At 42.7% G+C, this 14,906-nt stretch overlaps 1 protein-coding gene across 4 annotated transcripts in view; it reads left to right on the forward strand.

The window, feature by feature from the left end:
• The window catches only part of dennd1b (DENN/MADD domain containing 1B), a 158,487-nt gene that overhangs the window by 89,956 nt on the left and 53,625 nt on the right, over nt 1-14,906 (forward strand). For all 4 annotated transcript variants that reach the window (XM_084067680.1, XM_084067683.1, XM_084067681.1 and 1 more), the window contains 3 exons: nt 2,685-2,785; nt 7,122-7,167; nt 11,290-11,391. In XM_084067680.1, coding sequence (XP_083923806.1) covers nt 2,685-2,785; nt 7,122-7,167; nt 11,290-11,391 — 249 coding nt within the window. The remainder of the gene's footprint in view (nt 1-2,684; nt 2,786-7,121; nt 7,168-11,289; nt 11,392-14,906) is intronic.

A 14,906-nucleotide genomic window follows, 5' to 3' on the forward strand; every position in this document is an offset into this window, starting at 1 on the left:
GGTTGGGCTGTCAAGAGAGAGACGTATACTTTAACCCATTGAGACCTGAAGCCGATTCTACACGTCTCCTGAATCCCAACAGTTTTCCGAAAAACGCATGTTTCTATATCAGTGGTGTTCAATCTTTTTCATGTCAAGGACCCCCAAAATTATATGTATTTGGCCGCGGACCCCCATCAAAATATTTTGTTCCAGGGACCCCCCAGAAGCAAAGATTTGAGTTGCAAATGTTCGCTTTAAAAATGTATATATTCAAAGATTTGCACACATTTTCACAAAATTTCAAAAATAGCAGATATACAAGCTCATGAGCTTGTATATCTGCTATTTTTGAATAGCCCAAAGTGTAAAATAATGCTTTTTTAGCTCAAATCTAAAAAATGACACAGTTCCAGGTCTCAATGGGTTAAGACAATGGGAGACAGTGACTTTTATTTGCTGCACCAGTTTCATCTCAGCCTGACATTGCGCCTTTGAACGCTGATGGCTGTTCTTTATGTGGATCGTTCTTCATTCTCTGTGTGTAAATGAGGTTAATTATTCCAGAGCTCTCCGCTGTAAATGCATGTACAGTGGCATGGTGGGGGGTTTCTTCTGGTTCCGTGATGTTGCGTCCTTTGTTTTTTGCTTTGCGTTTGAACGCGAAAACTTTTTCTACATTGAAAACTTTTATAATGATTCTTGAGTTTATTTTGAGTTTATTTTTTCGTGTTGAGTCTAGCCAACAGTACATTACATATTCTACTTCCCATTTGAAGTATTGAATTAGCAGCGGTAGTAGTAATAGTCTTCATCTGGGTGACCCAGCCAAATAAACATCTTTCTTTCTTTCTTTCTTTGTTTCTTTCTTCATCTTTAAAGCTCAGCCTCTTTTCATTCTTGTCTACACTCGTTCCCTCTCTTCCTCTCTGTATGTTATCTCTCTTCATGTTGTTGCCCATGTTAGGTTAAAACAGCTTCATGTCCGGAGTCTCATTATCACCTTTCAACCTGTTGTTTCCTCTCATCTTTTAATGGTGGTATAGCTACTGGGTTGTGTGTGTTCATCACTGCAGCGTCAACACAACACAACAGCGCTATCACACATGTCATTGTGTAATATCTGCAGTGGTGTAAAGTAACTAAGTACATTTACTCAATACTGTACTTACTGTGCTTCAGGCAGAAGCTATTTTGTCAGTCTAGCTAACTTTGACTCAGACAAACACGACATCTGTTCTGGTATTCCACAGGGCTCAATTCTGGGTCCCTTATTGTTCTCCCTGTATATACTACCGCTGGGAGAACTCATCGCCGTTCACGGAGTGAACTTCCATTTCTATGCTGATGATACCCAGCTGTATCTTTCGGTAGCTCCAGACGACCCCTGCGCTCTAGACCCATTGTTGACCTGTCTGTCCAGTATAAAATGCTGGATAAGTGAGAATTTTCTTAAGCTAAATGAGGATAAAACAGAAGTTCTCATAATTGGCTCTAGTGAGCAGAGAGAATCAATAATAAGTAGACTTGGTAACCTGGCTGTAGAAAGTAACACCACAGTAAAGAACCTGGGGGTTATTATCGATTCTGAATTGAATTTTAATACACACATTAATCATGTCACCAAGATTGCTTTCTTTCATCTTAGAAATATTGCGCGAATTAGAGACTATCTGTCGTTAGACGATGCAAAAACGTTGATCCACGCTTTTGTTTTCTCTCGGCTTGATTACTGCAACGCACTCTACTCTGGCCTGCCAAAGAAAACAACTGACAGATTACAACTTGTTCAAAATGCGGCAGCCAGAATTTTAACTAAAACTAGGATGAGAGAACATATCACTCCAGTTCTAGCTTGACTACACTGGCTCCCGGTTGTTTTCAGGATTGATTTTAAAATTCTTTTAATGGTTTATAAAGCTCTAAATGGTCTGGCACCTTCCTACCTCTATGACTGCCTAGAGAGATATGTTCCAAACCGGCCCCTCAGGTCTTCAAGTGCTGACCTGCTCGAGGTGCCTACAATGACATATAAAAAATACGGTGAAGCAGCATTCTGCTTTTACGGACCGACAGTGTGGAATAAACTCCCATTACACCTAAGACAGGCATCCTCTGTCGATAGCTTTAAAGCACAGCTCAAGACCTATTTCTTCACTCTTGCTTTTAGCTGATTCTTTGGTTGATTTTTAAGTCCTCACTGTATTGCCTATTTTAATTTTATTATTGCTCTGTAAAGCACTTTGCGCTGCATTTCATGTCATGTAAGGTGCTATACAAATAAAGTTTATTATTATTATTATTATTATTATTATTATTATTATTAAGTACAATTTTGAGGTATTTTTACTTTCCTGGAGTATTTCCAAGTACTTTTACTTCTACTCCACTACATTTCAGTTGTTGTTACAGTTGTTGTTACATCCAGTTGATTTATACTTTGTCGTACGATGGTCTCGTGTCAAAAACAGCAGATCGGCTATTTTTGCCATGCAACCCTATCATGCAACGGAGTATAAACTAAAAGTAAGCACTAAGTTTTCATTTAACAGAGTTGAGATTTTCTGTGTGTGTGTTGATCTTGTCCTGTCGTGTGTGTGCGTATGTGCATGTGTGTGTGTGTGTGTGTGTGTGTGTGTGTGTGTGTGTGTGTGTGTGTTGAATTTTGATCATGTCCTGTGTGGTGTGTTTGTGTCTCCTTGCAGTTAACTGCCTGCGTCCACGGTGCAGCTGCCATGCTGTTTCCTATGCACTGGCAACACATCTTCATCCCTGTGCTGCCCCCTCATCTTCTGGACTACTGCTGGTAATACTGGACACACACACACACACACACACACACACACACACACACACACACACACACACACACACACACACACACACACACACACACACACACACACACATACACACACACACACACACACACACACACACACACACACACATATATATACAGTATAAAGACTTAATGACAAAATAGCACATTTGCAAGCATTTCCGTGCTGATTTAGACCATACATAGTCAAGTGCTACAGAGCCATATGAACATTTTCTGAGTGTTTAAAATAAGACAACATGACGGCAAAAATAGTTTATTTTAATTGACTACCATGCATCAGACAGTGCAGATTGTGTGTAGTACAGTATAGTTAGTTCTGTAGCCAGCATGAGCACGACTCGCCCACTGCTACGAAGGTCGAAAGAGAACGCTCTTCCAAAGTGTGTTTGTACATAGTGTACAATGGGTCATGAGTGCATGGTTTTCATATCGTAAATATGAAGTTTTGCCAAGTCCACTGCTTTTTACTTCCACCCAGCGCCAAGATGGCTTCCATAGAAATCGGATTTCCTTTAAAAACGTCTAGTCAAGTCAAGTCACTTCCATTAACCCTATTGAAAACTTGTAAGATCATTATTAGTACTATTTCTAACTTGATTAGTAACTATAACTTGACGCTAGTGAGAGTGAATCAACAGGCAAATAAAACCATAAAAAAACACTGCTTGAATCAAAGAATCTCTATTGACTGAGGGGTCTGTGACTTGAATCGTCGATTGTCAGGTGACAGCCACACACACGCTCTCTCACACACACACACACACACACACACACACGCACACGCACATACACACAGGGCGTAGTGTTAAGTGTGCTACAGTTACACAGCTTAACCCTTTAAGACCTGAGGCGATTCTTAAAAAAAATCTAAATCCTAACAGTTTTTCAAAAATAATGTAAAAAATATTTTTTCACGATTTTCCAAAAATAGCAGATCTACAAGCTCATAGCGCGGCACTCGGTGCCGCGCTATGAGCTTGTAGATCTGCTATTTTTGAATAGCCCAAAGAAATCTTAAAATGAGACACAGATGCGTCCCCGGTCTTACTGGGTTAAACCTTATACATTACTGTGGACGTGAACACACATGTTCACGCGTTGCTCGCGAGTTCTCCCACCAGCTCTTCTGGTGGTTCTCACAATTTCTCACGCGCCGCTCCTCCTCCTCCTCCTCCTCCTCCTTCTCCTGTGTGGCCGCTCCATATAATGAACAGGCCCGATCACCTTCCTCCATATTTCATAGCGGTGCAGCTAAAGCAAAGCTCGTCTCAGCCTCTCTCAGGGCTTCATTACCATCCATCCAACGCAAATCCACCAAATCTGAATGGACATGATTGAAGCCGAAGGGAGCGCGAGAGCGACGGCTCGTCTACAAATCCTCCGACTTCAAATGCTCGCCATATTTAAGAAGAAAAAGGAAAAATCCAAACAAAACGGCAACAACCACCGAATAGACCAAATGTAATTTACAGAAATGGGATGATAGAGTGCACACAAAAAAAATGGCCCGGCTTTGTGTTGATTCTGTGCTGACGGCTAATACGGTATCTTACTGTGAAGGGATACAACTACATGAACACTAAAGTCCCTGTTCTGGGCATGTCAGAATAGGTGAACAATTCTGCAACAGATGGACGTTTGGCAATAATAGCCGATGTGAGCTTGTAGATCGGCTATTTTTTCACAAGGCGATTTTGGTTTTAAGGAAAAAAAGATTGGGGCCAAGGATAGACCCCTGTGGGACCCCGGTCAACGAAGGTCATAGGGTTAATTTCATTAAAACCGGGAAAGCATATATATATATATATATATATATATTGCAACATACATGTGGTTTAGAACAGTGGTTCTCAAAAATATCAGATCTACAGCGAGTCACTTTGTACCGCGCTGCAAGCTTGTACATTTGCTATTTTTGAACATTTTGGAAAAATCTTGAAAGTGTTTTGAAAAAAAAAAAAAAGATTTGGCAGCAATTAAAGTATTATAACACTTGATACGTATAAGTCATTATAAAATGCCTTATAATGTGTTGTGGTTATGGTTATAAAGCATTATGAGTATTTATGAGCACTTATAAATCTGATTATACAGGGTTATGAGCAGATTATAATGCCTTATAAGTATGTTAATGATGCGTTATACACATTTTTTTTACAAATCTTCTCTTTTGGGGGTCCGTGGCACAAAACATTTTCATATGGGAGTCGGTGGCCAAATACATATCATTTTTGGGGTTTGTGGCACGAAAATGTTTGAGAACTGTGATTTAGAAGGCATTTATAGAATGGGCCTTGGGTCTTTATGGGTTAAGTGGTTAAGTAGCCGTTCATCACTGTCAATACAATGTGATTCTCAACACGCTGTGAAGACTCATCGCTATCTTATTCAATCACGAGGGGGTGTCCTCCAGTAGGTAGCACAATTAGATTTAGCCAATGATTTTTGTGTGTGTGTGTGTGTGTGTGTGTGTGTGTGTGTGTACTTTTATTACTATACTTGTGAGGGCCAGGTACAGTAGATTTTGAAAAATAGACATAAGAACAATATTTTCCTGGTCCTCACAAGACAAACAGTTGTTTTATGCTTAAAAAAACACGTGGGGAGTTAGGCTTACATACAATAAGGAAAAGACGCTGATTTAAAATCATCGTCCTAAAACGTTGTTGTCCTCACAAGTATGGTAATACAAACGTGTGTGTGTGTGTGTGTTTGTATCAGATACATGTGTTTCTATTGGTGCCGCAGAGCATCATATAAAAGGCAGAGGTCGAGGTGGGGTGGGGGTGGTAATGGTAAGGGGGGGGGGTACAGTGCAGAGACGCAGCTACAGGCCTGCTGGTTGTTTCACTGAAGAGAGCTAACGCGATTAAGCCTTCATGATTGTGAATAGCGGCTTCTCATACTGTACAAGCGTAGCGGGCACGGGCAGATTGCTCGTGTCGCTGCTCCACAGCTGCCTGTTGTTTATCAGTGCCTCTTTGCTTTGGACCTGAGCAAATACAGGGCTTGAAATACAGTTGAGTCCTGCTTGTTTTAAACATTCTGATAAAGACATGAAACAATGTTCAACACAAGATCACATGATAAGATAACATAAACTAACAGACAACATATAAGGTAACATGTCATGCACATTTTAGTTAAAGTCACTGTGGAAAGTGGAATAATAATAATAATTTTATATATATATATATATATATATATATATATATATATATATATATATATATATATATATATATATATATATATATATATATATATATATATATATATAGTACTCACACACACACACACACACACACACACACACACACACACACACACACACACACACACACACACACACACACACACACACACACACACTTTGTCCTTGGGAAGAAATTGGTTTGATTCCTATAGAGCCCATTCCCTGAAATTCCAAATGGTTCTACACTTTCAGTGTCTTATTCAATACATTAATTAACTGTTAAATAATGATACAATTATTATTATTAGCAGTTTTAATAGAGTTAATAGTAGTAGTACTGCTGCTCCTACGGTAGTGGTTGAAGTGGTTATAAATGATATGAAATGTTTTGACTGATTCCTTGCACTGAATCAGTTGGTATAAGCCTTTATATATGAAATGCCTTACGGGTTCAGAATGAATGGCAAAATCATGTCCTACACCTACACAGTGAAATAATCAGTGCTAATTCACCCATTAACACTGGTGATTTTTACTGTGTATGTGTAATAACTACAGTACAAGTGGTCTTGTAGGGACTTTATTGTTCTGTTTGCTTCAGTCTTTTAAGTGTGGCGTTTCCCTAGCTCAGATAGACCGGATCATGGCCTCCATGTTACTGGCCTGCCTCCACACACCAGTTGATCTAATGGTGTTTTCAATCATTAAAGTTGGACCCAGCAGGCGTTCCACGCCATACAGCGACTGGGCTAGGGGAGGGAGCAACATATGGACCATAGTATGCTTCTCAGCTTATGTCTGTAGCTCGTTGCACATTACGCCTACTGTTAGGATGGCGTACAATGCAGTTAGTCCGGGAACAAAAACAACTGCACAGTGTAACTGTTGCAAAATAACAATGTTCATTACAGGATATTTTACCTTTAATATGCTCCAATATTCTTTGTGGTTCCTTTTCTTTTTTATTCATAGATGAGAGTGTAAATTGTGACATGTCGGGCGAGGCTACTAAACGACTTGTTATTAAGTAGATGATTTAACTGAATTTAGTGCTCATTAGTGATATTGCTAATGGCTTGGCTTTCATCTCTTTTTCCACAGTGCCCCCATGCCATACTTGGTAGGAGTTCATCTGAGTCTACTTGAGGTATGTTAGATCATTGTGTGTGTGTGTGTGTGTGTGTGTGTGTGTGTGTGTGTACACACACGTGTAGCGTGCATGTCTAATTTTGTCTAATTATATTCTTTGTGTGGGTGAACATTTGCCTTCAAATATAACCAACTCTACATAGGCACCAATGTTGGTTTATTTTGGTCTCTAGATTAACTCCAAATTTGATCATAAATTCACAGATAATTTGCAGTAGGTTTCCAGGGAGAAAGGTAAACAGGGAGAAGAGAGAAAGTATTGTGAGTGTGGGTTCCGTCAATGTACATTATAAAAAAGTGAATATTGCTTCCTCCCTGATCAGACACATGTGATATGCTATATCTTCCTGCCATTGGCGTAGTAAAACGGTGCTCCTGAATGCAGTCAGAAGCAATGGGAATTTTAACGAAGCGATATTTCACGTCCCGGCACTCTGAACCAAAATGTAAAATAATATGGACAGAATGATTTTCCCCCTCTTCCTTCTGTGCATTCTTTACCAGCAGGATAAAAAGACTCAGTGAAACAGGAAGGAAAAGGCATTTGCAAACAAAGAGCTTCTCCGCTTCATTGTTGAAAGGCAGTGTGTTGATTGGGGGGGGTAGACCATCACCGTGTGTGTGTGTGTGTGTGTGTGTGTGTGTGTGTGTGTGTGTGTGTGCGGGCGGGCGCACGCGCACGTGAGTACAGTATATGTATGTGTGTGTTTGTGCGCACACGCGAAAGTGCATACACATACTGTGCACATGTATGTTGACATGCATGAGTGTGTGTTTTTGTTTGTGTCTGTTCATATGTGTGTGTGTGTGTGTGTGTGTGTGTGTGTTTGTGTGTCTGTGTGTGTGTGTGTGTGTGTGTGTGTGTGTGTGTGTGATTTTTGCCTGACAGTAGCGGCAGTGGCAGTATTTATCACACTCTCCATTCGTGACAGTCCCCCCTTTCCGCCACTACATAATTAGTCCAGATCAGCATGTGAGTCTTAGCAGCACAGGCTGTCACCAAAGTGACAAACTAGAAATTCTCACACACACTCCGCTGTGCAACCCCCCCCCCCCCCCCCACCTACACCTGCCTGCATTCTGCACCACACTGAAATAATTGTTGAATTTGTTGCCATCAGGATGCACACTGCATAGCACAGCGGCAGCACAGCAGCAGCGGCAACGTCGTTGTTGTTGTTGTTGATGCATGAGGGCCGCGGAAAAAAATATTAAAAAAATGTTGGAGTGTTTTTCGCCCCCGCGCGCCATTTTTCATTTCTCGGAAGTGCATGCGTTACAGTAAAGATGCTCTAATATTTTTCTCCCCCGCGCGCCATTTTTCATTGTTAGTGGCGTAAAGGTGCGTGATGACGAGATGTGTTTTTTAAAATGTGACCGCCGTGGTTTTCTCCTGACTGGGCCCTCTTTCAGAACAGCCGTGTGTGTGATGGCCCACCTGCTGCACCTGGGGAACAACAACAACAACTACTGTACATGAACCCTAGCGTCCCTGTTCTAGATGTGTCATGATAGCGACACATTGTGACACGTAGAGAGCTTGTAGAAGAGATTTGGCGAAGAGGCGAAAATTTGTAAAGTGGTTGGATATACAGACCCGTTCTGGACCTCGGTCAATGAAGTATCATTTGTTTAAGTGTCAAATAAAGACAAAAGGCAAAACTTCCGGTTTTATTTCACATTCACACTAGTTGAAGTGACACCATCACAAGGCAAAGCAAGCTTTCTGCCTTTTTATTGTAAAATATACATGACATGATGTGATGTGAACAGTACATACTGTAGGTTTTTAATAACCTTCAATGGTGTCTTCAAAAGTAGAACCAAGAAATTGATTCTAATTGTGCACAGTCTCTGCTCTGAAATATCTCCCTTTAATGACATAATTTGTGACTAAAATTCTGATTAAATAGAAGACTTGATAGACGCAAGACACACACACACACTCTTTAGCACAGATGCTGTTTGGCTTTTGAACGCTCTGGGCAAGACCTAGCCGGTTGAGTGTCTGAACAGAAGTACCAGAATTTGGTGGAAGTACCGCCCCAGGAAATGACGTCGACGCTTTACAGATCTGTTTACATTCTCCGTGAATGAAACAAGTATTGTGATTGGTCGAAAAAGATCGTTTCCCGGGGGAAAAGTCCTGCCCCCTCTAGACACTCTCTGCTTTAGGTCGTGACCAGGCTTTTCTCTTGGCAGATGAGTAAGGCTGGGAACGAGGCTAGCTTTAGAGTGGCCAAACAGAACTCCAGGTCTTAAGTTAGGTCATAAGATACTTAAGACAAGCAAAATAGGGCCCAGAGTGTGAAAAGGGGACAGAAAAGGATCTATAACACTGAGGACTGTCTATGCATGAGATACCCCCCGCCCCCAGTACAATATGAACAACCGTCTCTCTCTCTCTCTCCCTCTCTCTCTCTCTCTCTCTCTCTCTCTCTCTCTCACTCTCTCTCTCTCTCGCGCTCTCTCTCACTCTCTCTCTCTCTCTCTCTCTCTCTCTCTCTCTCTCTCTCTCTCTCTCTCTCTGTCTCTGTCTCTGTCTCTCTCTCTCTCTCTCTCTCTCCCTCTTTCCCTCTCTCTATCCCTCTCTCTCCCAGTGGCGTGCACAGACATTTTGAGGGGCAGTTGCTCAAGTAAATTATACTTTTTTTTGTTTACTTGGTCTGCTCTTTTTTCCCTCTACACCTATACCTCTTTGCCAAAAATAGCAGATCTACAAGCCCACAACGCCTCGCAGCGCGAGGCGTTGTGGGCTTGTAGATCTGCTATTTTTGGCTAAAGTTCTCCTCGAAAAGGCATGCTAGGTTTCGAGTGGTTATGGTAAAAAGAAAAATAATATCACACAAAGATTTGGCGGACCCCCTGTAGTAACTCTGAGGACCCCCTAGGGGTCCCGGACCCCCTGTTGAAGACCCCTGCTGTAAACTGAAAAAAGGGCACTTCTGGTCAAGAGGGCAAAGGGCAGGTGCTCTAGCACCCACCTAGAGTCTATCTGTGCACGTCCCTGAATATGAACAACCATCTCTCTCCCTCTCTCTCTCTCTCTCTCTCTCTCTCTTTCCCTCTCTCTCTCTCCCTCTCTCTCCCAATGTTAATATGGAAAGTGATGCTGTGAACTTCAGCGTGTGTAGGAAATGACATTAGCTCCACTGTGCTGACTGAGATTACGTCAATGCACCATAGCCACTTTAGTTCTACATTTTACATCTGTACATAGTTTTTTCTTAGTTTTTTCAGTTCTTGTGTATTCTTTTCTATTTTTAGTGCATTGAAATGGGAGTTGCAAACATGTTTTGTGTCACCTTCAATGACAATAACAGAATTTAATTATTTAGTAATTATTTATTTATTTTTAATCACTTACATAAGCCCTACATACTTTGTCGTCTGAAGAATCGCGTAAATAGCCGATTTCCAAGCTCATGACACCTCGCATTGCTATGCGTTGTGAGCTTGTAAATCTGCAATTTTTGCTATTTTTGAACATGAAAAAAAACTAAAAACCCTTTGACATTTTGGAAACATTTAGCCTGTAATGAGTAATGACATGACCAGGGACGTGCACAGATAGACTCTAGGTGGCGCTAGAGCACCTGCCCTTTGCCCTCTTGACCAGAAGTGCCACAGCAGGGGTCTTCAACAGGGGGTCCGGGACCCCTAGGGGTTCCTCAGAGTTACTACAGGGGGTCCGCCAAAATCTTTATGTGATATGATTTTTCTTTTTACCATAACCACTCGAACCCTAGCATCCCTTTTCTGAGGAGAACTTTAGCCAAAAAATAGCAGATCAACAAGCCCACAACGTCTCGCAGCGCGAGGCGTTGTGGGCTTGTAGATCTGCTATTTTTGGCAAAGAGGTATAGGTGTAGAGGGAAAAAAGAGCAGACCAAGTAAACAAAAAAAAGTATGATTTACTTGAGCACCTGCCCCTCAAAATGTCTGTGCACGCCACTGGACATGACCAGAATAGGGACGACAGTGTGAAAGTAGTTAGATTAAGTGGTGCCATACAAGTTGTGCATGCGGAGGGTTTATTCTCGTAAGGAGTGTGATGATGGGTTTTCTAATGTGAGAACTGTGCTGATGTTGCGTCGTGTTGCTTGGTTTGGTGTCATAGAGAGTGCGCGGTCGTTCACTGGAGGACGTGGTTATTCTGAACATGGACACCAACACACTGGAGAGCCCCACTGATGACCTGCACAACCTGCCCAGTGATGTGGTGAGTTCTACACACACACACACACGCACGCACGCACGCACGCACGCGCACACACACACACACACACACACACACACACACACACACACACACACACACACACGCACACACACACACGCACGCCCACACATGCCTTCCGAAGCTCTTCATATTTTTATGTCTCATTATATTGTACACACACACACACACACACACACACACACACACACACACACACACACACACACACACACAGTTCGTTTTTCCTCGTTTTCACACCTCTTCTCACTTACACAAATGCACATTCTCTTGCCCTTTCACTTGCTCACATGTGCGCACACACACACACACACACACACACACGCACACGCACACGCACACGCACACTCACAAATGCATGCACACGTTGTGCAGACACGCACACACACATGCAGAAACTTGTCAAAGCGGCGTTCTGTCCCCTCCCCTCATCATTAAACCATTGAGACCTGGAACGCATCTGTGTCACTTTAGATTTCTTTGGCTATTCAAAAATAGCAGATCTACAAGCTCATAGCGCGGCACTCGGTGCCGCGCTGTGAGCTTGTAGATCTGCTATTTTTGAAAAATCTTGAAAAAAAAATGTTTCGATTTTTTTTCAAAAAACTTAGGATTTAGAAAACATTTTAAAGAATCGCCTCAGGTCTTAAAGGGTTAATGGCTGCAGTAGCAGCTCCTCAGATTGCCTCCGTCTAAAGTAAACTCCCGTCGCCTCGCGTGACGGCCCCCGAAGGCGAGTGGCGTTCCCCCCCCGACCATCAGAGAGGCTTGTGGGTATAAAAAAAAGTACCGGGGTAAAAAAAAAGAAAAAAAACACGTGCTTCTTCTGCCTTCCCCCTTCATCTCCATCCATTCTAATCATTATTTCACCGAGCCTGTCTGCCCACTGTCTGCAAAGTTGGGGGTTTGGAAGGGGGGGGGGGGGGGGGGGCGAGGGGTAGGGAGAAAGAGAAAAGGCACCGATGGGTGAGTTTTGAGAGGGAGAGAGATAGAGAGAGAGATAGAGAGAGAGAGAGAGAGGAAAGAAGCCAATTACCAGTGTGGGCAGTGAAGCCACCTGCCAGCGCCAGCGTCTCTTTAATTAATGGAGGGCTGATGCCGGTCAGTGCAACAGGAAGCGTCGCTACGGTGTCAGGGTCACACACACACACACACACACACACACACACACACACACACACACACACACACACACACACACACACACACACACACACACACACACACACACACGCACACACGTGCGTGCTTGTCATCCCTCTCTTTGTAGATGCAGGAATCTGTTTGTTTAGTCGTTCTCTCCAGTTGTGTGTGTGTGTGTGTGTGTGTGTGTGTGTGTGTGTGTGGGGGGGGGGGGGGGGTTGGGGGTATTAAAGCTCCTCTGCTGAGGCTGTGGACACACTCTCTTACAGGGATGACCAGGACCCTACACTGTGAAATCCAAGGTGTTATTTTAACTCTATAGCTCTAGCATTTGGGCCTGCAGACAGTCCTGGTCCAGCTACTCTCTAACTCACCTCAGGGAGACGTAACCCGGCTCTCCCTGTGTTTCCGCTCAGCCTTCTGTCGGCCCAATGCTGTCTTCCCTGTGACTTCCTTCTTCTTAACCCATTAAGTCCTGAGGCCGACTCCACAATGACGTATAAATCAGTAGTTCTCAAACTCCAAGGACCCCCAAATTTATATGTATTTGGCCTTTGCCCCCCCCCCCCCATCTGAAGAGAACATTTTATTTTCTCTTTATGTTCAACATTTGTCAACATTTTTCAACATTTTTCAACATTTTTCAAACATGTTCACGAAGTGTAGCAGCTTGTATAGGCCTATCTGCTATTTTTTTAAATCGCTGTTTTAAACCACTGTTCTAAATTCTAAGAGTTTTCTGAAAAACGTATGTTGCTGCTGTATATAACTAAAATCTAAAATGCCACGGTTTCTTCCCGGTTTTAACGGGTTAATGCCTTGCTCGCTCGCCCGCCTTTCATGCTGCTTACTGTCTCTCTTCCTTTTGCCTGTTGGCTGGTGTATATACAGTACGTGCCACCTTAGCTCAGTGCCTGCCGGCGTTGATCGTCATGAAGTCTGTCTGCCTGCTTGTACCAGTCACACACTACTTCCTCGCCTGTTTGCCCGCCCGCCCGCCCGCCCGCCCGGCTACCTTTTCTCTCTCGCTGCCTGCCTGCCTGCCTGCCTGGCTGATTGTGTACTTTACTGTGCCTTGGGACTCAAATCCTAAATTAAATTGCAAACTGAGTTTGTCATAAAAAGGGAGCCAGGGCTTTGGAAAAGCGACAGAGGCAGAGAGAGAGAAAGCCTTTGTCTTTGCCGTGTGATAAATTAAGTGGCAGCCTCAGAGCTTTCTTGCTTTGATCCCCCCCTCCCCAACCAACCCCCCTCTTCTCACCATTTTTCACTGACTAATGATAGAACATACCCTGCATATCATGTCAAATTACACCACCTGAAACAGAAACGTCACCGGCATTAATATATTTATTGTAACAAATTGTTTTTCTTCCTTTTTTTTCTTCTCTTTTCTTTTCTCTCTCCCCCCCCCACCACCCATTCCTTTTCATATTTCGTTGTGTCTCCTGTTATCTTTTCACCGGGGGTAGTAGATTAATAAGGATAGAGCGCAGGTACTAATTGAGTGGAATTCCAGGTCCCTTGTTAGTTTGCTCGTTAGCGATGAGGACGTGCCACGTGGCATTTGATGTTTGTGTTTACACACAAGGAGATGTTTGAGGCATTGCTCAGTTTGTCAGACTGAGGCCTGAAAATCTTAATTAATGTTGAGCGCTTTCCTCCTGACTAGGTCGGTGTTTGCCGCGCAGCGTCGTTCCCCCCGTATAGCCGCTAAGAATCCACTGTTCATTTCTTCTTCCCCCAGTTCTCACGGTAACGTTGGGCTACTTAACCCTTTAAGACCGGGGGACGCATCTGTGTAACCACTTTATCTATATTTTACACTTTGGCTATTTTTTTTTTATATCGTGATTTTTTTTGGCAAATCTTTGAATATATATCTTTAAAGCAATTGTTTTTTTACTCAAATCTTTGCTTCTGGGGGTCCCTGGAACAAAATATTTTGAGATGGGGGTCCGCAGCCTAATACATATCGTTGTGGGGCTCCTTGACATGCAAAAGTTTGAGAACCACTGATATTATGGCAACATAAGTGTTTCAGAAAACTGTTTCAAACTGATTTTAGAAGAAATCTGTAGAATCCCCAGAGGCAACAACATTTGAGTTAGAAATGTTTGCTTTAAAAAATATATATTCAAAGATTTGCACAAATCTTCACTATTTTTTTCAAAAATAGCAGATCTACAAGCTCATAGCACGGCACTCGGTGCCGTGCTATGAGCTTGTAGATCTGCTATTTTTGAATAGCCAAAGAAATCTTAAAATGACACACAGATGCGTTCCAGGTCTTAAAGGGTTATCACTCCGGCTTTATTCAGTGTGAAACTGAAAAGCAAACAAGACCCCGCGCG

This window comes from Gymnoscopelus microlampas (genome assembly GCF_963454915.1).
Source record: "Gymnoscopelus microlampas genome assembly, chromosome: 9".
Classification (NCBI taxonomy): domain Eukaryota; kingdom Metazoa; phylum Chordata; class Actinopteri; order Myctophiformes; family Myctophidae; genus Gymnoscopelus; species Gymnoscopelus microlampas.